This window comes from Arabidopsis lyrata, assembly GCF_000004255.2.
Source record: "Arabidopsis lyrata subsp. lyrata unplaced genomic scaffold ARALYscaffold_3, whole genome shotgun sequence".
NCBI classification, from domain to species: Eukaryota; Viridiplantae; Streptophyta; class Magnoliopsida; order Brassicales; family Brassicaceae; genus Arabidopsis; species Arabidopsis lyrata.
The window spans coordinates 24090702-24117634 of record NW_003302553.1 but is presented as its reverse complement, the minus strand read 5'-3'; the positions used below and the strand labels follow the sequence as shown (position 1 = coordinate 24117634).

General features: G+C 38.3%; 5 protein-coding genes and 1 long non-coding RNA gene across 6 annotated transcripts in view; 4 read left to right on the top strand and 2 right to left on the bottom strand.

The window, feature by feature from the left end:
• The first annotated feature begins 6392 nt into the window (after nt 1–6392).
• LOC9322379 (protein EPIDERMAL PATTERNING FACTOR 1) lies at nt 6393–8417 on the top strand. The gene is made up of 2 exons (XM_002886267.2): nt 6393–6904; nt 6996–8417. The coding sequence occupies exons 1-2, from the start codon at nt 6817–6819 to the stop codon at nt 7223–7225; spliced, it is 318 nt and encodes a 105-aa protein (XP_002886313.1). The 5' UTR covers nt 6393–6816; the 3' UTR covers nt 7226–8417.
• Nucleotides 7734–8462, top strand: LOC9320295 (putative cell wall protein). The gene has a single exon (XM_002886266.2). It carries the CDS (start codon nt 7787–7789, stop codon nt 8207–8209), a length of 423 nt encoding a protein of 140 aa, XP_002886312.1. The 5' UTR covers nt 7734–7786; the 3' UTR covers nt 8210–8462.
• Nucleotides 8463–8960: 498 nt separating this feature from the next.
• LOC9322378 (lipoyl synthase, mitochondrial) lies at nt 8961–10677 on the bottom strand. The gene is made up of 4 exons (XM_002884182.2): nt 10201–10677; nt 9924–10135; nt 9458–9837; nt 8961–9368 (listed from the first exon to the last, which is right to left on the bottom strand). The coding sequence occupies exons 1-4, from the start codon at nt 10614–10616 to the stop codon at nt 9252–9254; spliced, it is 1125 nt and encodes a 374-aa protein (XP_002884228.1). The 5' UTR covers nt 10617–10677; the 3' UTR covers nt 8961–9251.
• Nucleotides 10678–14081: 3404 nt separating this feature from the next.
• LOC110230348 lies at nt 14082–14567 on the top strand. Its single transcript, XR_002333451.1, has 2 exons — nt 14082–14278; nt 14465–14567. It is a non-coding gene; the product is annotated as an uncharacterized LOC110230348 (long non-coding RNA).
• Nucleotides 14568–16214: 1647 nt separating this feature from the next.
• The window catches only part of LOC9322377 (protein STRUBBELIG-RECEPTOR FAMILY 1), a gene marked incomplete at its 5' end in the record, with an annotated part of 29574 nt that continues 18855 nt past the window's right edge, over nt 16215–26933 (top strand). Inside the window, 6 exon segments of the mRNA XM_021032187.1 lie at nt 16215–16245; nt 25555–25605; nt 25679–25808; nt 25889–25923; nt 25926–25959; nt 26051–26094. Of these exon segments, the coding sequence (XP_020887846.1) occupies nt 16215–16245; nt 25555–25605; nt 25679–25808; nt 25889–25923; nt 25926–25959; nt 26051–26094 (325 nt within the window).
• On the bottom strand, nt 20182–21667 carry LOC110229938 (lipoyl synthase, mitochondrial). Its single transcript, XM_021031154.1, has 4 exons — nt 21205–21667; nt 20928–21139; nt 20463–20842; nt 20182–20373 (listed from the first exon to the last, which is right to left on the bottom strand). Exons 1-4 carry the CDS (start codon nt 21618–21620, stop codon nt 20257–20259), a joined length of 1125 nt encoding a protein of 374 aa, XP_020886813.1. The 5' UTR covers nt 21621–21667; the 3' UTR covers nt 20182–20256.

The following is a 26933-nucleotide window of genomic DNA, read 5'->3' as shown; positions in this document are numbered from 1 at the left end:
ATAAATATAACTAATATTTTTAGGTGTATATTTGTATTCGGGTACATTCGGGTATTGGATTCGGTTTGGGTTCGGTTCGGGTTTTTTTCGGGTAGGAGGTTAGGACCCATTCGAGTATTTTTAAAAATCGGGTTCGGGTTCGGTTCGGGTATTTATCGGGTTTTTCGGTTCGGGTATTCGGTTCCGGGTATTTTTCCCAGGCCTAATAGCCGCCCTTTCCACCAATTCGGAGACCGAATTAAAGGTACGGATTAAGCAATGGTTACGGATCTCCACCCTTAACCCACGGATGAAACGACGCACTTGAGACTGCTCATCCTCGAGCTCTCTTCCCACGTATCGCCTAAGGCGATTAAACTCCTCATCGTATTCCCGCACCGTTCGGTTGCCTTGTATCAAATCTAAGTAGGCACACTCAAGCCTGTCCCATGCCTCCGGAGGGAAAAACTTCTTGTTAAACTCCTCCTCAAAGTCCGAAAAGGTTTGGATTTGATCACCCTTACGTTTTTCCACGGTCAGCCACTAGTTATGCGCGTCTCCTTCCAAGAAGTGAATCGCAATGTCCTTCCGGTAATCCTCCGGGCACCGAGTGGAGTTAAAGTTTCTTTTGAGCCGAGTCCTCCACTCATCCGCCACGATCGGGTCGGAACTCCCAGTGAAGTGACTTGTTCCCAACTTCGAGACGTGCTGGATTAAACTCAAGTAGTCTCCCCTCTTCCTTGAAGAGTTCGTAGGCAGATTGACTTCAACAATCTCCACATCTATGTCCGCATCCGCGTCTGTTTTGTTCTCCTTCACTTGCACCACAGGATCCGGTACAAGTGCCTTAGTCAATGCGGTCATTTGTGCCATCATAGCCTTCATCGTTTCCCATTGTTCTTGGGCCGATGGAAGTGCGTTCGGATTCTCCTTCCCATTCGTTGCACAACTGTTCTCCGGAGTTTGATGAACCAGAGACTTTTGTCCAGCCACAGGTCCGGCCGGACAACTTGTTTCCTTGGTAACTTGTGTCTCCTCGGCAACCAACATCTCCTCTACGACGTCCTTACCCTTATCCTTCTTACTCTTTCCCGTTTTGTTGCTCTTACCCATCTGCGAAAAACTTCAAAGTTAGTTACGGTAACTCATAGTAAATCGCAAGAGAGTAAGAAACAACTACCGCGAGGAGCCATAAGCCGATGAGTGGTGATTCCCAAAACCCGCACTAATGGTCCTAGAACCAAGCATGCTCTGATACCAACTTGAAAGACCCCGATCCGGACTGCCTAAGTCCGGAGAGGTTCTCTCCGACCAAATCATTAAGTGATTCGATCCTTAGTCAAATTTTAGGGCTATTTCCTTAAGACAATCCGATTTACGATATTCTGAGATTCATTACTTAGAGTCAATATGCGATAATAGAGTAAACAAAGAATCGGATACTTTATTAGATATTTAAAAGGATTCGATACAACTTATGAGTTTGCATATAAGCTATTACAAGTCATATAATCAATCCTATTCTACCCGATTCATCACCACCCATCTTCCCGGCCTTGAGTCTCTCACGCCTAAGCCAAGTCCTTCCCACGATCACCATCCTTTCCTGAAAGTCAAAGAGGCATAAGTATCCGTTTTACTTATTATATGCAAGTCCATGCAATGCTCTCTAAGCCTTTTAACCACCCGGAACAAAGAACAGATCGGAGAGTGGAAGTATGCGCATCAGTTCGGCCGATTCATGGTAGATCTTCACAGATCCGCTGATCCTCCGCCGAGCTGCATCCCCATTTCAACCGATCCGCCATTCAAACCAAGTTTATGCATGATATGAATGATCCCCCGATACTACAATATCACCCTAATCGTTCTGGACTTCTTCTAAGTCATCGGAACAATCCCTAGGCTAGATCGTACGTATCATATCTCCTTAGGTTCGGACACAAAGTCTAGAACCATCTTACCTTCGATCGCACCGATCGTAACTCTCTCTTAAGTGTTTTCTCTCAAGATGTTCCCGAGAGTTTCTGTATTTTTCTCTAAGTTTTTCCGTGTCCGAATTCGCCCCGAACGCCTTGTATTTATAGGGTTTCGTTTGGAAACCGTTTCTCCAACTATTCTCTAGAAGGCGCCCATTCGGTCCATAACCGCCCGTTTGTAACCGTCATCCGTAACCGCCCAACCGCTCTTCCGTAACCGCCCAACCGTCCTTCCATAATCGCCCAACCGTCCAACCGTCGGACAGTTACCCGAGCTGGGCTGAGCTACCCGGCAGCTGGTCGAGCTAGCTGAGCTACTCGACAGTTACCCGAGCTTAGCTGAGCTACCCGAAAGTACTTCGAGCTTAGTTGAGCTATACGTGAGCTGGTTTGGCTACTTAGCGTGCATTATTCTCCTTTTTCGAGCTAATGGGCAGCTCCTATCTAGACTTGTCCGAGTTCCTCCTCCTATTCTCGGACCCAGTCTCATCCGACGATCCTATTGAGGATCGCGGGTGTTACAGCAGCTGTCTCGCAGTTTTTGATCTTCCTTAGTACTTGATTTCCACGTTTAGTACTATAAGATCTTTTGCCTTCTCTGATTTTTCAAACTTTGCAGGATCAATGTTTGGAGGCAGCTCAAAATCTCCAACTATGCCCACTTGAGTGTCTCTTCCAGCTGTTGCATCTTCCTCTTCTGTAGTAGGTGGGTCTCTTAGCAGCTGCTCATCATTCAAGATACTTTTCAGCCCTAGAACCCCAAAGTGAGCCAACATTCTGACCTTCCACAAAGAGAAGTCACCGGTTCCATCAAATCTGTCCACCTCGACCCGAGTGTTAGTGTTACTCATCTTGTAAGTCTTCTTGTAACCTTTGATCTGAAACTCTTTAGCAGCTCTACACCAGCCTGGAGCTCTAATACCACTTGTAGAGAAATTAAAAGACTTGAACGGTGACTTGTGAAAGAAACAAATACAAACAATTGATAACCGAGTTCACGGCTTAACCGCTACGTCTCGGGGGAGGACTCTTGCTCCCAAAGCTTCACTATATCAAAGGAGATTACAAACACCACTTAACTTGTGATGTTGTCTTTTTGGTTTCAGATACAATCTCAAGAAGAACAAAGATAAAAGACAAAGAACAAAGAAGGAGAAAGCTTGTTGAAGAAGAACCCTTTTTTTTTTTTTTTCCTTTCTCTAGAACTCTCTTATGTCTTGTCTCATCTACCTCCACTTCCTCTTTATCTCACGTAGAAATAGTGTATGTGATGGGCCACTCTTGTTCTTCTTTCTCTTCTTGTCAATTTCGTATGGGCCTTAATGGGCCAGATTTTGTTTGGTTTTGTCAAACCCATCAACATAATCAAACAGGAACTGGTTTTCTCCGATCAATGAACACTTGTTCTTACAAAACTTTTACAAATATCAGATCGGTTAGTGTAAAAAGCAATAAACGATTTTTTGAGTTAAGAATGCAGGACCTGAATATTTCAACAGGGGCACAGTCTAATATTTGTAAAGCAATTAACATTGAACAAGTATCGAAAATCCACAATACTAAAATAGATGATTAAGGAACGGAGATTGACGGTGGTAAACAGAGTTGAGAACTTTGATGATCTCTCTCCTTAACTCAAAAATCGCCATGTAGTGCGACGGTTTGATGACAATTAGAGTCCCAGGATAAAACTGTTTCTTCTTTTGATTCGCAACACTCAAATCAAAAGCTAATCGAACACTAGCCTTGTGTTGTACTCTCAGACTCAAACTAAAGAAGAGAAGAAGAGGAAGGAGATTATGTTGGTGAACGTGTGTCTAAATGAGAAACAATGGCCATCGTTTTATACCCAAAATCTCAACGTACACACAATTAAGAGGAGGATACGACACTTATGAGAATTGATTTACAATTTCAAAGTCAAAAGAATTACTCCACCTTAATTGTCGTTGATTGATTTTGTTGTTACAAAACCTAATATTAAAGGAGATATTTATTGATTTAAATAACAAATTTAATGAAAACAACTTAAGAAAATAAGAATAATCTTATGGCTTTTAAGCCCATTTCCCATTTCTCAAATCCCAAATACAGCCCATGTGTAATTGGGTTTCTCCTTTTAACTTTCAAAGTAGACCATTTGATTCTAAGTCAAAATTCCAAGTTTTACAAGCTACCCACTTCGGACATCCATTTCTCATTCATACGAGCTTCGTTTTTGACATTCAAATACACTACCATGTAATGCACGCAGCGAAGATTACATCGTGCCCAAGAACCGGTCATTCCGATGAACTTCTTCACTGGAAAATCCACCGGAAAGTGATCAAAACCACTTCGTCAAAAAAACAAGTTCCAACAGTTTCTTCTTGGTACCAACCTCCGCGAGATGAAATCTGCATCTCAAACGAGGTGAGAAAAGTCCCGCCGGTAAAGGCAATGAGTATAAGGTGATGATGAATCCTCCAGTCTGTGAGAAGCTAAGGCCTCATTTAAGCTTTTTCTAATGTAGAAGGCCATTGTGTTTCTTATGCCCATGTTCCGTTATGTCCACGTTAGTAATTAAATATTTTTTTTCTTCTTTTTAACGTCTTTTATTTAATCAGAAAATGTTTACAAAATTATGAAGTAAACAATTCCTTAAGCAAACAAGAGGATACAAAATTAGTCGGAGAACTTAGTCAGTTTATCCGCAACTAGTTCTATAGTAACCACATTAAAGGAAATACCTGCTTCCAGATGTCAAACAGATTTTCTATTGATTTTATGACATCTTACTTGTGAATATATATTTTTCAATAAACACTTAAAAAATTATTTAAAGTGAACCTTGATTAGATTGCTGAGAAAGTGTAGTAATGTCAAAATTTTGAGATGTCAAACAGATCGTTTTCAAAACAATTGTGCAATCTTATTATATAAAGTATGGTTTTCAAAGTTAATAATTCATAGGATCGTGACACGTGGTAAATCTATCGATCTTAGATTTTGACATGTGTAAAACAAAATTTCTTTTTTAAAATAAAAAAAAAATAATTGTAAGTAATTATAAATTTAAATAATTTTAAAAATGTAAAATATAATTATAAAGATAATTGTAAATAATTAATATTTCTATAAACAATTTAAAAAATGTCAAAAGATAATAATAAGGAAATTATATGTTTTTATAATTAGAAATATATATTTTAATTAAACAAGAAAAATATCAGGCAAATTTATTAAAAAATAAACATATGTTATTATAAAACTAATATGTTCTATTTTTGTTTCTCAAAATTAGTAATTAACAGTATCATGAACCGTTATCAGTCAAATATTTTATCATGTATCATGATTTAATTTAAAATTTGATATTATTTATCTCAATTTCCTTTCCAATTAGAAATATATGATGATTTAATTAAACTAATCCTCATATTATTTATTTGAGTTTATTTTTTCAATTAGAAATATGAGAGATCAATTTTTTTTTCCTTTTTGTAATATTTTTTTACTTAACAGTGTTTTTTGTTTGTCCTCAATTATGATTGTAGTATTCTTAAATTGTTTATTTCAAATTTTCTTTTCAGATTTAAATTATCATAGATTCATATATCATCGTTTTTATAATTTTTATTTTTAGTTTAACTGTTGTATCTTTAAATTATTTATTTTAGTTTCTACGTTCAGTTTATATTATATAAGATTTATAATATATCATAATTCTAATGATTTTAGATAGCGACAGTGTCATGATTTATATTACAAATTTATATTATTTATATCAATTTTATTTTCTAATTATAAATATATGATGATTTTAAGTAAAGTTTTATATTGTTTATTTGAAATCCTTGAATATGTAAGAACTTATATGCTTCTTCTTTGTTTTTGATATTTTGAATTTAGTTATACTATGTCAAAATTGTTTATTTAAATTTCTATGTTCATATTTGAATTATATAAGATTCATAAATCATCGTGCTTATAATTTTTTGAATTTATCAATTTTTATTGATGGATCATAAAGTCATTGCAATCGAGTATATAGGAATCGAACCCGCAACGTTAGCTTGGAAGGCTAAGGGATTTAGTCGATTTATCATATTTATATTTTTAGCGTGTCTAATTAAAAACCATTTTGGTTTTATTCGCCAACTTTATGATGAATATTTTTAACTTTAGTTCTTCATATAGTATATCATAAGTTATTGCTATGTGATATATCTTTCATTCGAAATAATTTTGAATTAATAAATTTAGTGGTTAAAGAAACAATGCAACAGTGAAAAAGTAAATATTTTTTTACTTTTGTAAGAATTTTTTTACTTACAACGTTGTTAATTCATCTTTTGTTAAATTTGATTTTAGTTTTTTAAAAATTAAACTCGTCCATTGGACGGGTCCTTATCTAGTTCAGTATAATCTGTAGTTAAATCGTTAACAAATTATCGATTTAATAACACAAGGTCCAAGACAGTGTCCGGCAACTCTATCTCATCAAATGCTCAACTTTTTTTTTTGTAGTAAGAACATTAATTGGGTGCATTAATGAAGGTCACACAAAAGAAGGGTTATAGAAGGTAAATTAAAGGTGATTGCATACAAAAGTATGTCTTTCAGTTTTTTTCACAGAGGAAGCTCATGACACTCACCAAAGCAGCACGAATGAAGTTCAAGTTTTTAATTAGGCTTCACATCATCTCCTCAAAATTTATATCATCTCATATGTTCGATCTTGTTTTCATGTGACTCTCCTCTTCTCTACCGTGAGTCTCTTCAATTTCCTAACCCTTTGTTAACGATCATATATACCTTGTTTCTCGCCGTACTATTTCATCCCAATTTTTACTTTTACCACTTACGATAATATATCATGAAGTCTCTTCTTCTCCTTGCCTTTTTCCTCTCTTTCTTCTTCGGCTCTCTCTTGGCTAGGCATTTACCAACACCCTCCCATCCAAGTATGTATGCTCCTCTCTCTCACTCTCCTTCCCCACCTCTTTCACTTATCTTCATGCTCTCTAACTTGTTCATGTTTGTGTGCATGTGCAGGTCATCATCATGTGGGAATGACCGGGACATTAATGAAGCGTCAGAGGAGGAGGCCGGACACGGTGCAAGTGGCTGGGTCTAGGTTGCCAGACTGCTCACACGCGTGTGGCTCATGCTCCCCATGCAGACTTGTCATGGTTAGCTTTGTGTGTGCATCGCTCCAAGAGGCTGAGACTTGTCCAATGGCTTACAAGTGCATGTGCAACAATAAGTCCTACCCCGTCCCATGATCAGCCTTTCCTACACTTATTCTATGCATTCAACCGTTTTGTTTTCCTTTTGCTCCTCATGTGTACGTATAAGATGCATCTTTAATTTCTTTCTTTTTTTCCATTATGTTGCTCTAATTCCTCCACTCAATAGGAATCTTAAACACAGATTAGTTAATTCAGATGGATTAAAGGAAATATATGGAAATATGAAAGCCACTCACCTTTTTGGGCTCTCTAACTGTATTATGGTCAGATTGATTGACAAAAAAAAAAAAAAAAAAACTGTATTATGGTCCATGAGGCCGCATTTAAGACTGCAACAACAAAAGTTGTACACAGAATTATATTTAAAAGGCAACAACAAAAGTACGTATACGTTGTTACCACCAAACTTTGGAGGCTCGCTAATAATAACCACACTACCCATTTGTTATACACCCTTTATTTTCAACCATATCATCTCACCTTCGTTAAATGTTCCCACAATTAGCTCAGTATTTTACTATATACATACATACGCATTCCCTCCACAAGATCAAACAAACACACGAGCTTTCTCCTCTACAACAAAAACAAACAATGGCTTCTTCACTTATCACATCCGCAGTCATTGTCGTGCTTTTAAGCCTACTGCTTGGATCTGCAGAGCAAGTGAGCGGACTACATCACGTTCCCAAGTCCCCTAAGACCACTGATGTCAAACACCCTGACTTTCTTGTAACCATTGAGCCCAAACCAACTATTCTTATCCCCGGTGTTGGAAGGTTCTTGCTTCCTCCCAAATGTAAGAAGCCGTTCTACCCTTACAATCCTGTCACCGGAGCTCCTCTTACTGGTGGGGGAATCCCATCATATAATGGTGGCCAAGGGGCGGGACCTCGCACCCAACTCCCTGGCGGCGATGATACGCTTGTCCCAAACCCCGGATTTGAAGCTCCAACCCCGACTATTGGAGCTGGCGCAGGAAGCAACGGCCAAGTTCCACCAGTGCCACTACCCTGAGTACTATTAATTTGTCAACAAATAAGCATACCTTAGATGCAAACGGGTCTACTTTGGTGTCTTGAGTCTTGGTTAGATAAGTAACCCTCTGCTTTACTAGCCGTTTCGTTAGTCATATGTTTGCCATCTCTTTTTCTTTCTGTATCTCTCTATATCTCCTTCAGAAAGAGAGAATCTTGTGTCATGTTCTTCAGATGAATTCATTTAATTTTCACATACCATTATATTAAATAAACGAATTGCTCGGCAGTAACATGCAAAGACTCCATTGAAAGAACAAGATATACCGCCTGGTTTAGCATTGCGGAGCCCACAGATACGAACTGCGCAAACTAAACGTTTCACACCAACGATGAATCAGTAGACGAAATCAATTGTAGGGTTGACGCACTCAATATCTTGAGGGTGATGAAACCAAAAAAGGGAAACGAAAAGAAAATCAACAGACACCGAAAAGCCATGGTTTCCGGTCTTCATAAATTCTATGATATCTTTGAGTCGTTTTGTTAATGTACAAAGTGACAAATGGAGGTTGATAATGTCAGTGCTGATGCCCCAGAGGGGATGTCCCGACGTTAACGGTGGATTGATAATCCCAAAGTTTAAGAGCAGCAATTTTTAGAAATAAAAGGTACAAGAATAGCTCAAAATTAAAAGATATGCAAAAATAATTTTGTAGCTATTCATTCTACAATCTACAATTAACACAAGGGTTCATGAGTTGGTGATTAGTCCCCACCACTACTGTTTCAAGTTCAACAATGTAGCCAGACAAAAGTCGACAATGCTCCTAAAAGAACAGAGCGACTCATATACATCAGATAAAGATGAAACATTCCAGAAGTACGATGATAGTAAGAGAAAGAGAGAGAGAGAGAGAGAGAGACTAGACACACATTGGAGATTGGACAATGATAGTATTACATACTCTCATCATTATTCAGAATGTTGCGGATAAGTGTTGTGAATGGCTTACCCGCAGAAGAAACAAAGCAATAAAGTGAAAGAATTCACATATCATAGCGTAATCTTGAATGAGAATCTACGGGGAGGTAGAAGGAGAAGCAACTCGATCAGCGTCTATCATCGACTTTATATAGTACTCTCCCGCTTTGTACGAGGACCTCACCATTGGTCCGGATGCTACGTATCTGAATCCCTGTTTACCACCAACACATTCCATTTTAGCCTTCTTTCCCATTGCATTTCTCAGCTAATAAAACTTAAAAACAGGGAAGGGAGCATTACCATTTCCATGCCAAGAAGCCGATACCTCTCAAAGGCATCTGGTGTCACGTACTCAGCTACTGGCATGTGCCGTTTAGACGGTCGCATATATTGACCAAAAGTCATAACGTCAACCCCTGCTGCTCTGACTTTCTCCATTGTCTTAACCACTTGATCAGGAGTCTCACCACATCCCAGCATTACAGAGGTCTTTGTTAAGGTGCCAGCAGGAGCATGCTCCTTAGCCATCCTAAGCACATCGAGTGACTGCTTAAAGTTAGCACGATGATCCCGCACAAAACTCTGAAGCTCTTCAACAGTCTCAATGTTGTGAGAAAGGACATCAAGCCCTGACTTGGAAACCTTCTCAACACATCCACCATCTCCACGGAAATCAGGAACTACATCATCGAAAAAAACCGAAAACAAATTCAAAAAAAAAATCTCATGATCAAAACCTCAATCCCACATGACATCATTATATTACCTAGTGCTTCAATCAACATCTCCGGCTTCAAGACTTTCAATCTCTGTACTGTTTCAGCAAAATGGCCACTCCCTTGATCAGGTAAATCATCTCGATCTACACTGGTGATCACCACATAATCTACCCCCCAAGATGCAATTGCTTCAGCCACATTGTTAGGCTCATTTGGATCAGGCGGTGGAGGTGTACGCGATGTCTTCACATTACAAAACCTAAAATAGAAGCCCCTTTCAGAGAAAAGAGAGAGGAAAGATCTTGATGAATTGAGAGGAGGTACCTGCAGCCGCGTGTACACGTGTCCCCAAGGATCATAATCGTAGCGGTGGCGGTTCCAGTTTCGCCACCAGACCAGCACTCACCGAGATTGGGACATTTAGCTTCCTCGCAGACGGTGTGAAGCTTAAGGTCTCTCAATTTCTTCTTGATCTGGACATACCTCTCGCCGCCGGGAATAGATTCCTTCATCCATTTAGGTTTCGGGAGAGGTTTCTTCTTGGTTCCAACCTCCACGGAATAGGTATCGCCGTGGATGAAATCAGTTAGGGAAGGCGACTCATTCGCCAGCCGCGCTCGAAGAGCCTCGAGACTCTTGGGAGATTGCGTTACGGTTACGGGAGTTACCGGCGAGGAAGAGGAGAAGCATCTCGACGCCGGACGGAGGAATCGGGAGACTAGGGCGGAGCGCGAATGCATCTCAATCGTCGTGAGAAAAAAGTCCCGATTTAGGAGGAATGAGTTTAAGGTGACGATGAAACCCTCTAGTTCTATAAGAAGGTCTCATTTGGGCCTTTTGCTTGTAAACAAAAGCCCATTATATTCCTTGTGATAAATAAACGTAGGCCCATTAAAAAGTTTCTTTCTCTTTCGTCTGTCCGTCAAATTTTGAAAACACACAACTTTAGAACAATCGCATTTACACTCTCTCTCTCACTTGCAAAAACACATTCCTTTTCTCTTTCATTAAGATAATATAAAGAACACAACTTTTCTCTTACTCACCTTTCTCCTCCGTCTATCGAACCGGATTTGGTTCTACCAAAGAAGTAACAGAAATAAGATGAGAAGCAGAAGAACAGAGTTAAGATGAGAAGAGAATTGGAGAAGGAAGAAGAAATTAGACTCTCGTCATTGTTTTGATCTTAATCGATAAAATGTTTTCCCAGGACAAAGGAAGCCTAAATACGGAAACGTAAGAGACAATGACATAAAACGTAAATAAGCTAAATAATAGGACTTGGGCTTCTAGACTTCTTCTTCAATCGTCAGGCCCAATAAGGATCCACTCCAGGATCGTATCACACTCACATCGTCAGGATTCAGAATGAGATCTGGAAGAGACAACAACATCTGCTTCCTGGGTTTTCTTGTCTTTTTCCTTATCTCCTATCTCTCCTTGTCACTTGCTCTTACCAATCCTGACGATCGATGGTATTCTCTTTTGTTCCCCTTTGTGTAATGGTAATGTTAATATAGCTAATCGAACCATGGTTGTTTGCTTCAGTTGCGGCTATTAACAGCCTCTTCCTTGCACTGGAATCTCCTCTTCTCCCTGGTTGGGTTGCATCTAGAGGTGATCCATGTGGCGAGAGCTGGCAAGGTGTTTTATGTAATGCTTCCCAAGTAGAAACCATGTAAAAGAAAAAACGACACCTTCCATCTTCTTCTCACTTTTCTTTATCATTCTTCTAACAATATGCTCACCCTTTTTCAGAATTCTCATCAGTTCCAATCTTGGAGGAGAGCTTGGTGTGGTTTAAACATGTTTACTTCTCTTAAAGCAATGTACTTTCCTCTCTAAGTTTTACTATCACTTTTGTTTCTTTAATCTGCTTCTCTTCTCATTATTACCTTTTTGATGTCTTGTCTTTCTCAGGGATTTTAGCAACAATCACATTGGAGGAAGTATCTCATCAACGCAAAACTTTTAAAAAACTTTACTAGATTTTTTTAAGAGTTTTTAAAGGGTTCTTAAAAATTTTACTAGGATTTTTAAATGTAGTTTTTGGTTGGGAAAAAATTTCTTACAGGAAAAAAATTTTGGAGGGGGAAATTTTTTTTTTGGGCGGAAAAAAAAAAATTTTGGTGGGAAAAATAAATTTTGGTGCCAAAATTTGTTGGCGAGAAAATTTCAGTGTTCTCATTAGATAAGGGTAATTTGGTCATTTTGTTCAAGAGAATGTGCATTTTTAAAAATGGACAATAGAAAAGGGTAGTAGACAAAGGATATTTATGCAAATCTCCCAAATATTAATTAATTTTAAATCATTTTGTTTTCACCTCTCATCTAACATAAACAAGATACTATATATATTTTTATTAAACAATATGTATTTTGATAGAATAAAAAATATGTAATTAGTTGTAAAGTTTCCATTTTACCTTGATGAAAAATATAAAATTATTTATTCTAATTTGATAAAACAATTTAAATATGCATACTAAATTAAATTACTAAATTTTATATGGACCACGGGTTAAATCTACCAACACTAAAAAATTAAATAATATAATTTAAATAATAACTTTAGAAAAATGGAACCTGTAAAAATAAAATGTTTCTTACGGGTTAAATCCTATAATGTAATAAATATTATGTATGGACCTTCTTACTTTACAAAACCAAATTCTTTTTTATAAAATTCTATGTACATCAAACAAACCATAAATTATGTATCTTATTATATAAAGTATGGTTTTCAAAGTTAATAACTCATATGATCGTGACACGTGGCAAATCTATTGATCTTAGATTTTGACACGTGTAAAACAAAAATTTCCTTTTTAAAATAAAAAAGAAGATAATTGAAAGTAATTACAAATTTAAATAATTTCAAAAATGTAAAAGATAATTATAAGAATAATTGTAAATAATTCATATTTCTATAAACAAATTTAAAAAATGTCAAAAGATAATAATAAGGAAATTATACATTTTTTATATTTCATTTAAACAAGAAAAAATCAGGCAAATTTATTAAAAAGAAAACATATGTTATTATATATTAATTTAAAATTTGATATTATTTATCTCAATTTCTTTTTCAATTAGAAATATGTGATGATTTAATTAAATTAATCCTCATGTTATTTATTTGAGTTTATTTTTTCAATTAGAAATATGTGAGATCAATTTTTTTTCCTTTTTGTAATATTTTTATACTTAACTGTTTTTTCATATTTAAATTATCAAAGATTCATATATCATCGTGTTTATAATTTTTTATTTTAGTTTAACTGTCGCATCTTTAAATTATTTATTTTGGTTTCTACGTTCAGTTTAAATTATATAAGATTTATAATATATCATAGTTCTAATGATTTTCGATAGCGACATGTGTCAATATTATTTTCTAATTAGAAATATGTGATGATTTTAAGTAAAGTTTTATATTGTTTTATTTGAAATTCTTGAATATGTAAGAAACATATATGCTTCTTTTTTGTTTTTGATATTTTGAATTTAATTATACTATTTCAAAATTGTTTATTTCAATTTCTATGTTCATATTTGAATTATATAAGATTCATATATCATTGAGCTTATAATTTTTTGAATTTATTAATTTTTATTGATTGATCATAAAGTTATTGCAATCGAGTATATAGAAACCGAACCCGCACGTTAGCTTGGAAGGCTAAAGAATTTAGTCGATTTATCATCTTTATATTTTTAACGTGTCTAATTAAACACCACTTTGGTTTTATTTACCAACTTTATGATGAATATGTTTAATTTTTGTTCTTCGTATAAGTATACCATGAATTATTGTTATGTGATATATCTTTCATTCGAAATAATTTTGAATTAATAATTTTAGTGGTTAAAGAAACAAGGCAATAGTAAAAAAATAAATATTGTTTTTACTTTTGAAAGAAAATTTCTACTTACAACGTTGTTAATTAATTTTTTGTTAAATTTGATTTTAATTTTAAAAAAAATAAATCCGTCCATCGGACGGGTCCTTATCTAGTATCAATATATATTAGCAAAGAAAAAAATAAAACTAAGACGACATGTTATAAATTTTAAATTAGATATATAATACTTAAGAAAAACATAGTCACGCAGTGTACCGCAGATTAAAATATAGTATATTGACAACTAATAAGGGTTTTAGAAGTATAATATATTGTTACTAGAGGCCAAAATAAAAAGGCCCATATGTATTCGGAGGCGGTTCTTCAGAATAAAACTCGTCGGATGTTTAGGGCTATTTATTCTCTTCTTCGATTAGTCTCGTCGGATGTTTGGTTGTGTCGATTTCTCCATCTCCAAGTTAGTTCGTTCTTCCGTCTCCAAAAGGCTAATCCAGGCACGAAGGTTATCGCGGCGGGGCTGCTTCTTACCGGCTGAGGTATCGGTGATTTCTTATCTCTCTCCAAAAGGTTAATTAAGTAGTTGTTTGATTTCTCATCATATTTGTCGTATCGATACAGATCTCTTGTTTCCCCTAATTTATCTCCGCCTTATTTTGGTCGATTTGATAGTTTGTTTGTGTTTGTGGCGGATCTGAGTTGAATCTTCTTTTTTGGTTTTGTAGGAAACAAAAATGTCATGTAATGTTGTGCAAAACAAGTCAAGTAAAGCTATTGCCAAGAGATATGCGCGTTACTTTGCCAGAAGGGGGTTGAAGTATGAGAAGAGGTATGCGAACTACAACCTTAATGACGCCAGAGTCAACTTCCTGAGGAGCTGATATGTCTATATTTTACTTGTTTTGAGCATCAATTTAGCATCACTTTATCATCATTTCGTCATTGTTTCATACCATTCTTCATCATTTGTCATCACTTTGCATGATTAGGATAGTTTTGCATGCATGTTGCATATTTGAGTTGTTTTCAGGTGATTTGGAGCTGTTGGTGAGCAAATTGGAAGAAGTGGACCAGAACCCATCAGTATGCTCGACCACGAGGTCGAGCACCATCATCATGACCTTCCAAATGCACTCGACCACGACCAATTCGAGCACCAAGTCGAACACCAAGTCGAACACCAAGTCGATCACCAACTCGAGCACCAAGTCGATCACCAACTCTACCTACCACTCGACCTCATGGTCGAGTACCAGCTCTTTCACCAAGTAGACCACGACTCCAGATCACGACTCGAGCACGCAGTCGAGTATCTTCCACCAACTTACTCGACCAAGCACTCGACTGCACGCTTCAGAGGCTTCTCAGATCCCAACTCAACCAGACACTGAGCATAAGGAAGAGAAGAAGATGAAGCGGGACTCGAGTGCATACTCGACCTAGTCACTCGATCGCATCACGACCAGATCAAGAAACCGCAAAGGAGCCAGCTTTGCTCGACCTCTTCACTCGATTGGACGAAGCCGAGTGTCTCCGTAAACCGCCTTAATACTTTGTCGTCTTGTGATTTAGGGTTTCCTAGTATTTGCTATAAATAGGTTGTTTCTCATAATTTTCAGACTAAGTTTTATTCTGCAGAACAATTAGTGCTTTCTTCATATTTGTAATCCAGATTTCTCTTAATCTATTGAGTATTTGCTTTTGATTTCTTCTACAAAGTTGTTCATCTTGTTGAGATCTTGCTAATATGAAGTTTTTATGTATTTCTGGGTTTGTGTTCTTGGTTATGAATTTTGAGTAGTGATTAGGGTTCTTGAGGATGGGTTAGAGTAGTTTAGAATCCTTGATCTGGTAGGTGGTTGAGTTTGATTGGTAGATCCCTTCTGGATTAGTTGTTCTTAATGATGATTGCTTTCTGATCAACTGGAATCTGAGCCCAGACATTTCCGCACCCAAAAGGTGTTCGATGAAATGTCTGAACCACTAATTCCAGAGATTCGTGGCTCTGTACCAAGGTATTGGTTACAGGGAGCGTTTTGGCTTAGACTTGTTGTTTCGTAATGCCTGTTAGGTTAGCTCTCGTCAATGGTGATTGAGTCTGGGACTAGCTTTGCTTGAGGATCTCTGTTGCGGTAGCACTTTGATTTGGCTATTGAACTTGTTGTCTAGGGATAGTTTGTTGAGCATGTTAACCACCTATTAGATTAAGGAGACTTCACTACTCGATCACCCCATCCTCGGGAATTTCTCTTCCATTTGATTTCCTTGTTTACATCGCTATTGATTGCTTGATCTTGTTACTTGTTGCTCAGTTTTATCATTTCTACCCTGTTTCATTTGAAGTACTCGACCACACCCAGTAGTTTGGTAACAAACTGTGCAGTCGAGTACCCTGTTTACAGTTTCTGTTAAATTACTCGACCTGATACTCGACCACATCCAGTGCTTGGCATCAAGCTGTGTGATCGAGTATATTGCCTGTTATTGTTAGAATTTATGTTATCTGCATGATCGCTAGAGCTGTTAACAACACCAAAACCTGTTATTGCTTGGCTTGACTCTGTGATATCTGATTGCATCTTGATTGCTAGCATCACACCCATTTGGATTGACACCTTAAATACTGCAATGACATGATAGTACTTTAAGGATAATTCATCTTAGTTAAAATCCTACTATCAATTTGGCGCCGTTGCCGTTTGGGTGTTTGTTTGTTACATTTGAGATTTCAGACTTGCTTAGATCAAGTTCTATTTCAATTTTCACTTAGGTTACTAACTTTGTGTTTTTGTTGTTGTCTTCTTGATCCAGGTACAACCCTGCTGTATGCAAACTCGATCAAAGGCAACCAGAACCTCCTTTTCAACGATAACATTGACCGTATTGACAGAGAACTAAGGGAAATGAGAGACACTACAGACCTTGAACACAACCATCCTTTCAGAATGGCTGATGAACAAGATGTCAACAATCTGCCTGCAAACATTGGTGCTGGAGATGCACCAAGAAACCACCATCAGAGGCAAGGAATTGTGCCTCCTGCTGTCCAAAACAACAACTTCGAGATTAAAAGTGGTCTCATCTCGATGATTCAGGGAAACAAGTTTCATGGTCTGCCTTTGGAAGATCCCTTAGACCACTTGGATAACTTCGACAGGCTCTGCAGCCTAACCAAGATAAACGGTGTTAGTGAGGACAGTTTCAAGCTGCGCCTGTTTCCCTTCTCACTGGGAGACAAAGCACACCAATGGGAAAAGACGTTACCTGCTGGCTCCATCACATCTTGGGACGATTGCAAGAAGGCCTTCTTAACAAAGTTCTTCTCAAATTCAAGAACTGCAAGGCTTAGGAATGAAATCTCCAGTTTTACCCAAAAGCAGTCTTAATCCATCTGTGAGGCCTGGGAGAGATTCAAAGGCTACACTATACAGTGTCCACACCATGGTTTCAAGAAGGCTTCCCTACTAAGCACACTTTACAGGGGAGTTTTGCCCAAGATCAGAATGTTGCTGGATACTGCTTCTAATGGGAATTTCTTGAATAAGGATGTTGAAGACGGCTGGGAATTAATTGAGAACTTAGCTCAATCCGATGGTAATTATAGCGAGGATTTTGATCGCTCCAACAGAGGTATTGGAGAATCGGATGCAAAGCATAGTAAAGAGATGAAAGCTCTTAATGAGAAACTGGATAGGCTTATCCTTGGCCAGCAGAAGAATGTGCACTTTCTACTTGATGACGAGCAGTATCAAGTCCAAGATGGGGAGGGGAACCAGTTAGAAGAGGTCAGCTACATCAACAATCAAGGCGGCTACAAAGGGTATAACAACTTAAAGACTAACAACCCCAACCTTTCTTACCGCAGCACCAACGTTGCTAATCCACAGGATCAAGTGTATCCTCCACTACAACAGCAGGGTCAGAATAAACCTTTTGTTTCCTACAACCAAGGTTTTTCTCCCAAGCAACAATTTCAGGGGAACTACCAGCAGCAACCACCACCTGGGTTTGCACCTCAGCAACACCAAGGTTCTGCTGCTCCTGATTCTGACATGAAGCAAATGCTACAACAGCTTCTCCAAGGACAAGCATCTGGCTCCATGGAGATTGCTAAGAAGATATCTGAATTACACAATAAGCTGGACTGTAGCTACAATGACTTAAATGTCAAAGTGGAGGCACTGAATTCCAAAGTCCGATACTTGGAAGGACAATCTGCATCCACTTCTGCTCCAAAACATATAGGTCAACTTCCAGGCAAAGCAATTCAGAATCCAAAGGAGTATGCCACTGCTCATGCTATCACTATCTGCCATGATCGAGAGCTGCCAACTCGACATGCCACCACCTCAATCACTGAGGACAATGAAGTTCAAGATTCAGCTGAAAAGGCAACAGAGGAGCCTATACTCGATCCATCTACTCGATCACCTACTGCAGCATCTCAATATCTTGAAAAACTAGATGCTGCAATGACCAAGGATACAACCTTTGTGCCACCTCCCAAGAAATTGGGAGATCCTGGTTCGTTTACCTTACCTTGCTCTATAGGTCCTTTGGCCTTCAGTAACTGCCTATGTGATCTCGGTGGTTTTATAAGTCTCATGCCTCTCTCTGTGGCCAAGAGACTAGGTTTCAGCGAGTACAAACCTTTCAACAACTCCTTGATCCTGGCTGATGGGTCTGTTTGACTACCTCATGGGATATTAGAAGATTTGCCTATTAAGATTGGAAATGTTGAAATCCCCACAGACTTCCTAGTGCTCGAAATGGATGAAGATCCGGTAAATCCTTTAATCTTAGGGAGGCCCTTCTTAGCTACAGCCGGAGCAGTCATAGATGTCAAGAAGGAGAAGATTGATCTTAATCTTGGAAAAGATTTCAAGATGGAGTTTGACATTAATGATGCTATGAAGAAACCTACTCGACATACCCCTAAATCAATCACTGAGGACAGTGAGGTTCAAGAAGGGGAGGCTTCTAAACGGATTGAAGTCTCAGTTATTGAACTAAACCATTCAGCTGAATCCCGCCATCAAACTCAGTCTGCCTTGGAAGAGAAAGCTGCTATAATCGAGAGAATGGTAAAGCGATTCAAGCCAAGTCCTTCACCTTCACTTGCTCTCCCATGGACGTTCAGGAAAACTTGGAAAGACAAATATGAATCTCTTGCAGAGAAACAGATTGACGAGATGGAAGCAGTGATGCCATTAATAGAAGTCCTCAAACTGATTCCGGACCCTCACAGAGATGTGAGAAACTTGATATTGGAAAGGCTCAACATATATCAAGATTCAGGTGATGCATATGATACCAATCCAATTCAAGCCACTGATGAGAGGATTATTCAAGAAAAGTTGGAAGATCCTGGATCTTTCACTCTACCATGTTCCATCAAGCAATCGACTTTCAGCAATTGTTTATGTGATCTAGGAGCTTCAGTCAGTCTAATGCCACTCTCTGTGGCACGGAAGTTGGAATTTGTCCAATACAGGCCTTGCGACATCACCTTGATTCTTGCTGATAGGACTACAAGGAGATCTTTTAGCCTGCTGGAGGATGTGCCAGTAATGATTAATGGAGTAGAGGTGCCTACTGATTTTGTTGTGCTTGACATGGATGAAGAATCTAAGGATCCTCTGATCTTAGGAAGACCTTTCTTGGCTTCAGTGGGAGCAGTAATAGATGTCAGATATGGTAAGATTGATCTCAACCTTGGGAGGCATGTCAAGTTGTAGTTTGACATCAACAAAACTCCAACAAGGTCAACGATAGAGGGAAAGGGCTTGGAGATTCAGAGATCGGTTCCAGGAGAAGAATTTAAAGCTGCAAGAGTGAAGGAACCAATTCTAGTCCAGACTCAACCTTCAAACTCAGTCGCTCGATCGAGTATACCTTCAGCGTTTGATTAGCGAGAGCTCAAAAAGAAATCTGATCTCCAAGAAAGAACCGTTCAGAAGCTGACCCACACTGTTGAAAAGCTTAATAACACACTAAGGGGAGCTCAATCTCAGACCAACACTGACATTACTTCAAGAGGGAAAGTCACTTCAGGATGGTCAGAAGAAAAAGACTATCCACCAGAAGAGGAAGCAGCTTACTTTGAGGAAAGGGGAATTGAGTACTCAGCTGTACAACTATCAGAGGAGAATGCTGAGTATAACGATGAGATTAGTGAAGAAGAGGACTTCTCAAGTTCTCTCTGTCACATATTTTCAGCCTAATAAGTGTGAGGAGTCAAGCTTAGAGACTTAAAACAAGCTCACTTGGGAGGAAATCCCATGTCTATCTCTGTACATATTTTTGTTTTTTCTTGTTATTTTTAATGCATTTTCTTGTTATCAACAACTGAGTGAAGTGGATTCTGGCTCAGAGTGCAATAGAATACTCGACCACAAGGGCAAGGATCAAGTGAAGCTGTGTGATCGAGTATCAGTGGGGATTTAGTCTCAAGATTTTTGAATAAAGCAATAAAGTGAAAGAATTCACATATCATAGCGTAATCTTGAATGAGAATCTACGGGGAGGTAGAAGGAGAAGCAACTCGATCAGCGTCTATCATCGACTTTATATAGTACTCTCCCGCTTTGTACGACGACCTCACCATTGGTCCGGATGCTACGTATCTGAATCCCTGTTTACCACCAACACATTCCATTTTAGCCTTCTTTCCCATTGCATTTCTCAGCTAATAAAACTTAAAAACAGGGAAGGGAGCATTACCATTTCCATGCCAAGAAGCCGATACCTCTCAAAGGCATCTGGTGTCACGTACTCAGCTACTGGCATGTGCCGTTTAGACGGTCGCATATATTGACCAAAAGTCATAACGTCAACCCCTGCTGCTCTGACTTTCTCCATTGTCTTAACCACTTGATCAGGAGTCTCACCACATCCCAGCATTACAGAGGTCTTTGTTAAGGTGCCAGCAGGAGCATGCTCCTTAGCCATCCTAAGCACATCGAGTGACTGCTTAAAGTTAGCACGATGATCCCGCACAAAACTCTGAAGCTCTTCAACAGTCTCAATGTTGTGAGCAAGGACATCAAGCCCTGACTTGGAAACCTTCTCAACACATCCACCATCTCCACGGAAATCAGGAACTACATCATCGAAAAAAACCGAAAACAAATTCAAAAAAAAATCTCATGATCAAAACCTCAATCCCACATGACATCATTATATTACCTAGTGCTTCAATCAACATCTCCGGCTTCAAGACTTTCAATCTCTGTACTGTTTCAGCAAAATGGCCACTCCCTTGATCAGGTAAATCATCTCGATCTACACTGGTGATCACCACATAATCTACCCCCCAAGATGCAATTGCTTCAGCCACATTGTTAGGCTCATTTGGATCAGGCGGTGGAGGTGTACGCGATGTCTTCACATTACAAAACCTAAAATAGAAGCCCCTTTCAGAGAAAAGAGAGAGGAAAGATCTTGATGAATTGAGAGGAGGTACCTGCAGCCGCGTGTACACGTGTCCCCAAGGATCATAATCGTAGCGGTGGCGGTTCCAGTTTCGCCACCAGACCAGCACTCACCGAGATTGGGACATTTAGCTTCCTCGCAGACGGTGTGAAGCTTAAGGTCTCTCAATTTCTTCTTGATCTGGACATACCTCTCGCCGCCGGGAATAGATTCCTTCATCCATTTAGGTTTCGGGAGAGGTTTCTTCTTGGTTCCAACCTCCACGGAATAGGTATCGCCGTGGATGAAATCAGTTAGGGAAGGCGACTCATTCGCCAGCCGCGCTCGAAGAGCCTCGAGACTCTTGGGAGATTGCGTTACGGTTACGGGAGTTACCGGCGAGGAAGAGGAGAAGCATCTCGACGCCGGACGGAGGAATCGGGAGACTAGGGCGGAGCGCGAATGCATCTCAATCGTCGTGAGAAAAAAGTCCCGATTTAGGAGGAATGAGTTTAAGGTGACGATGAAACCCTCTAGTTCTATAAGAAGGTCTCATTTGGGCCTTTTGCTTGTAAACAAAAGCCCATTATATTCCTTGTGATAAATAAACGTAGGCCCATTAAAAAGTTTCTTTCTCTTTCGTCTGTCCGTCAAATTTTGAAAACACACAACTTTAGAACAATCGCATTTACACTCTCTCTCTCACTTGCAAAAACACATTCCTTTTCTCTTTCATTAAGATAATATAAAGAACACAACTTTTCTCTTACTCACCTTTCTCCTCCGTCTATCGAACCGGATTTGGTTCTACCAAAGAAGTAACAGAAATAAGATGAGAAGCAGAAGAACAGAGTTAAGATGAGAAGAGAATTGGAGAAGGAAGAAGAAATTAGACTCTCGTCATTGTTTTGATCTTAATCGATAAAATGTTTTCCCAGGACAAAGGAAGCCTAAATACGGAAACGTAAGAGACAATGGCATAAAACGTAAATAAGCTAAATAAGAGGACTTGGGCTTCTAAACTTCTTCTTCAATCGTCAGGCCCAATAAGGATCCACTCCAGGATCGTATCAATACTCCCCTGGTGAAGAACTACCTTGTCCTCAAGGTAGAAGAAGGGTGAACCTGGTCCACGTGGTGAGCTCCAAAAGATAGCTCCGGTGGTCTTGGAGAATGAAACAATTCAAAAGCAAGGGTTGAAGCCAAGTGATTCTCGAAATACTCCTCTTTCATCTTGACAATCCTAACTTCCGCGAAAGCATCTTCAATCCTTATCATAGGGACTAGACAGCTCTTTACCCAGTGTTTAAGATAATTGATGAGCTCTGTGTTGTTGTAAAGGACCATGAACATACTAGATCCCGCTTCCTTACTTTTCAAGAACTCTAAAACAGAACAATCATACCATTGTTCGAGATTTTGTTTCACCTTTGTTGTTCCTCTTTGTTGTTGGCCTATTCCAATTTCAAAGCGGAATACAATTACCTCTTTGACAACAGCTTCCCACCTAATAGTCAGCTTATCATGGATCTGATCTTCAACAACCTCTTCCGGTGAGGATACCTTTAGACCCACGATCACTATGATCATATCATCTTCCGACAAACTATTCAAAATGTCTGATCTTAATAACTTCATTGATGCTGATATATTTTTCCCATCAACACCACAACTTATCAACAACTTAAATCTCAGAATCATATCTTCCCCATAAGCCGCCTTAATCAATAGAGATAACATCCAGATGATCTCCAACAAACCAGTTTCTCGATACTTCTGAAATAGCTTCGACACTCTCAGATAACTATGAAAATTCTTCCTATTCTTATACTCGTCGTCCTTAATTTCAATGATTCTTGGCTTTATTTTCTTAATTCCTTTTTCCCACTTATCTTGATATATTGAGGTCTTTGATGCCTATCCTGCCACATTGAAGAAAATGATTCGTCCATCAAACCTGTTCCATGAGGCTTCTTTATTAGCCTCAATACTCTACCCAGCTCATACACACAATTAACTCCTCCTGGATCGAAAGGTCGCTTGTCACCAGTAAAGATCACAAACACATGAGGCAGCACCATGTTATCAATCGTCCATCCCTTTCCAAAAGATAGCACTTGATCTTCTCTTTTCACTTCACTGTGCTTAAGACACCACTCCTCTAAATTTATGAATCCTAATATAATCGAAACACCTTAACTTCTTCTTTTCTTTACCACAGATCAGTACTTCATACTTACTATTACTCGCCCCTGAAAGCTCCATCTTGTCCTCAAGATGATAAGATAAGTTGTATATGTCTTGAATGGCGCTGCTAAGGCTTCAAAATTCAACTTTCTACACTCATTCTCTAAATCTTGTATCTTTCTCCTGGGTCCTTTAAGGCCATGGAACTGAATCATCTGTTGCTTTTCTTCTATCATCCAAATAGTTTGTACACCAACTTTGATCTAATAACAACTTCCTTGAAACCTGACCACACTTGCAGTTTTATACCATGAAAACAGAGCTGCAACTTCTGAATCTTGTATTCACAGGAGTATATGTCTACCCCATATCTCCAAGTTTCCATACTAACATAAGAACACACTATCAATTTACCAAATGTTTTTCTCCCAACCTGCAAATCAAATGAGTGCCACTTCGACTCTGTGAACCATGAATTCTTATGCACCTCTAAACATCGGTAAAAGTGCAGCCACCTATACATTTTATACTCACATGAATCGGCTCCTAACTCATTCCATCTTTTTATATCAACTCTAGAACGCAACTGACCCCAAAAACTCTCCTCAGGTTGCGTCTTCTTTTCCACAAAACCTTCATAAGCACCGTATAGAGGAATACTCAATCTAGTATTCTTAAGCATCTTTGTTTCTATCTCAAGCTCTTAAACGATAATAGCTTTTGCACCTTTATATCATAAACCAACCATTCACATTCATTTTCTAATTTTTGAACACACAAACAACCCAATAACATCAACACATCATCCATTCTCCCGCTATAGACTTTCCTGAACCATTCCCTCATAATTTCTAGCCACATAATTCAACCTGGTTCCCAAACATAGTTAGCAAGTACAGGATTGTAATGTATTATCTCATTCATACCAGCCTGAACTGCGAAAGTCAAAATTTCATCACGATGACACAGTCGATCGTGGGATGGCACTCGAAATTCCTTCACCATACTTATACTAACCTGAAAACTGCTTTCATGAGATCTCTGCCGCTTCATCAACATTAAAACTCACTAACCAGTCCCATAAAATTCGTTCAGCTAAAATTCCCCCAGGTTCCCACACACACCTACTCCAAGATAGACTACTGAGGTGTTCTTTCTCTACACAAACTTTGTTTACATGAGATAGCACATTACACCATGAACTGTCCATGGTCGCTGAATTCTTCTTCATCGATATTTTGCTTAGAACCACTTGGTGTTCACTTTTCTTTCTTCCTCTTTTGTATCGAGCTCTATGATACCTTCGTTGACTGAGATCTTTCTAACTCCCAGATTTTTCCTTGCCAGAAGAGTATAAGAAAACTTGCATCCATGAGTAACTTCGCTCTCTGTGTTCTGAATCCATGCGTCCACACACTCAAAACGATCTTCAGTCTGCTTGATTAGTCCCAAATCGTCGTCTTGCAAATCCATTTTTGGATTTTTCTGTCGAAAAATCCACCATTGAAACTTCCTGTTTCTGGCCCGCCACTTGCTCGACGAAATTCCCCAGTGATATTTTTGAGTTTTCCATCGGCAAAAGAACATCTACACTTGATTCCTGTGTTTGTTAAACCTCTTGCGTCTGCTCGTGCTCTTCAGTCGTTGGTCGGAGGGGATAAGCTCGGTCGTAGTCGTCTCCGAATCTTTGCTTGAGGAGCTTTATGAAGCCATCCCTTAGGTTCATATCGTGCCTTACAACCTCCAGCATCGTCTGCCTCAGCTCCTCTGTAGATATGTCCCAATTTGTGTCCCAACCTGTCTCGAGTCCTGAAGAAACCATCATCACAAACCACTCTCAACGAAAGCACCAATTGATAGAACCGGATTTGGTTCTACCAAAGAAGTAACAGAAATAAGATGAGAAGCAGAAGAACAGAGTTAAGATGAGAAGAGAATTGGAGAAGGAAGAAGAAATTAGACTCTCGTCATTGTTTTGATCTTAATCGATAAAATGTTTTCCCAGGACAAAGGAAGCCTAAATACGGAAACGTAAGAGACAATGGCATAAAACGTAAATAAGCTAAATAAGAGGACTTGGGCTTCTAGACTTCGTCTTCAATCGTCAGGCCCAATAAGGATCCACTCCAGGATCGTATCACACTCACATCGTCAGGATTCAGAATGAGATCTGGAAGAGACAACAACATCTGCTTCCTGGGTTTTCTTGTCTTTTTCCTTATCTCCTATCTCTCCTTGTCACTTGCTCTTACCAATCCTGACGATGGTATTCTCTTTTGTTCCCCTTTGTGTAATGGTAATGTTAGTATAGCTAATCGAACCATGGTTGTTTGCTTCAGTTGCGGCTATTAACAGCCTCTTCCTTGCACTGGAATCTCCTCTTCTCCCTGGTTGGGTTGCATCTAGAGGTGATCCATGTGGCGAGAGCTGGCAAGGTGTTTTATGTAATGCTTCCCAAGTAGAAACCATGTAAAAGAAAAAACGACACCTTCCATCTTCTTCTCACTTTTCTTTATCATTCTTCTAACAATATGCTCACCCTTTTTCAGAATTCTCATCAGTTCCAATCTTGGAGGAGAGCTTGGTGTGGTTTAAACATGTTTACTTCTCTTAAAGCAATGTACTTTCCTCTCTAAGTTTTACTATCACTTTTGTTTCTTTAATCTGCTTCTCTTCTCATTATTACCTTTTTGATGTCTTGTCTTTCTCAGGGATTTTAGCAACAATCACATTGGAGGAAGTATCTCATCAACGCAAAACTTTTAAAAAACTTTACTAGATTTTTTTAAGAGTTTTTAAAGGGTTCTTAAAAATTTTACTAGGATTTTTAAATGTAGTTTTTGGTTGGGAAAAAATTTCTTACAGGAAAAAAATTTTGGAGGGGGAAATTTTTTTTTTGGGCGGAAAAAAAAAAATTTTGGTGGGAAAAATAAATTTTGGTGCCAAAATTTGTTGGCGAGAAAATTTCAGTGTTCTCATTAGATAAGGGTAATTTGGTCATTTTGTTCAAGAGAATGTGCATTTTTAAAAATGGACAATAGAAAAGGGTAGTAGACAAAGGATATTTATGCAAATCTCCCAAATATTAATTAATTTTAAATCATTTTGTTTTCACCTCTCATCTAACATAAACAAGATACTATATATATTTTTATTAAACAATATGTATTTTGATAGAATAAAAAATATGTAATTAGTTGTAAAGTTTCCATTTTACCTTGATGAAAAATATAAAATTATTTATTCTAATTTGATAAAACAATTTAAATATGCATACTAAATTAAATTACTAAATTTTATATGGACCACGGGTTAAATCTACCAACACTAAAAAATTAAATAATATAATTTAAATAATAACTTTAGAAAAATGGAACCTGTAAAAATAAAATGTTTCTTACGGGTTAAATCCTATAATGTAATAAATATTATGTATGGACCTTCTTACTTTACAAAACCAAATTCTTTTTTATAAAATTCTATGTACATCAAACAAACCATAAATTATGTATCTTATTATATAAAGTATGGTTTTCAAAGTTAATAACTCATATGATCGTGACACGTGGCAAATCTATTGATCTTAGATTTGAC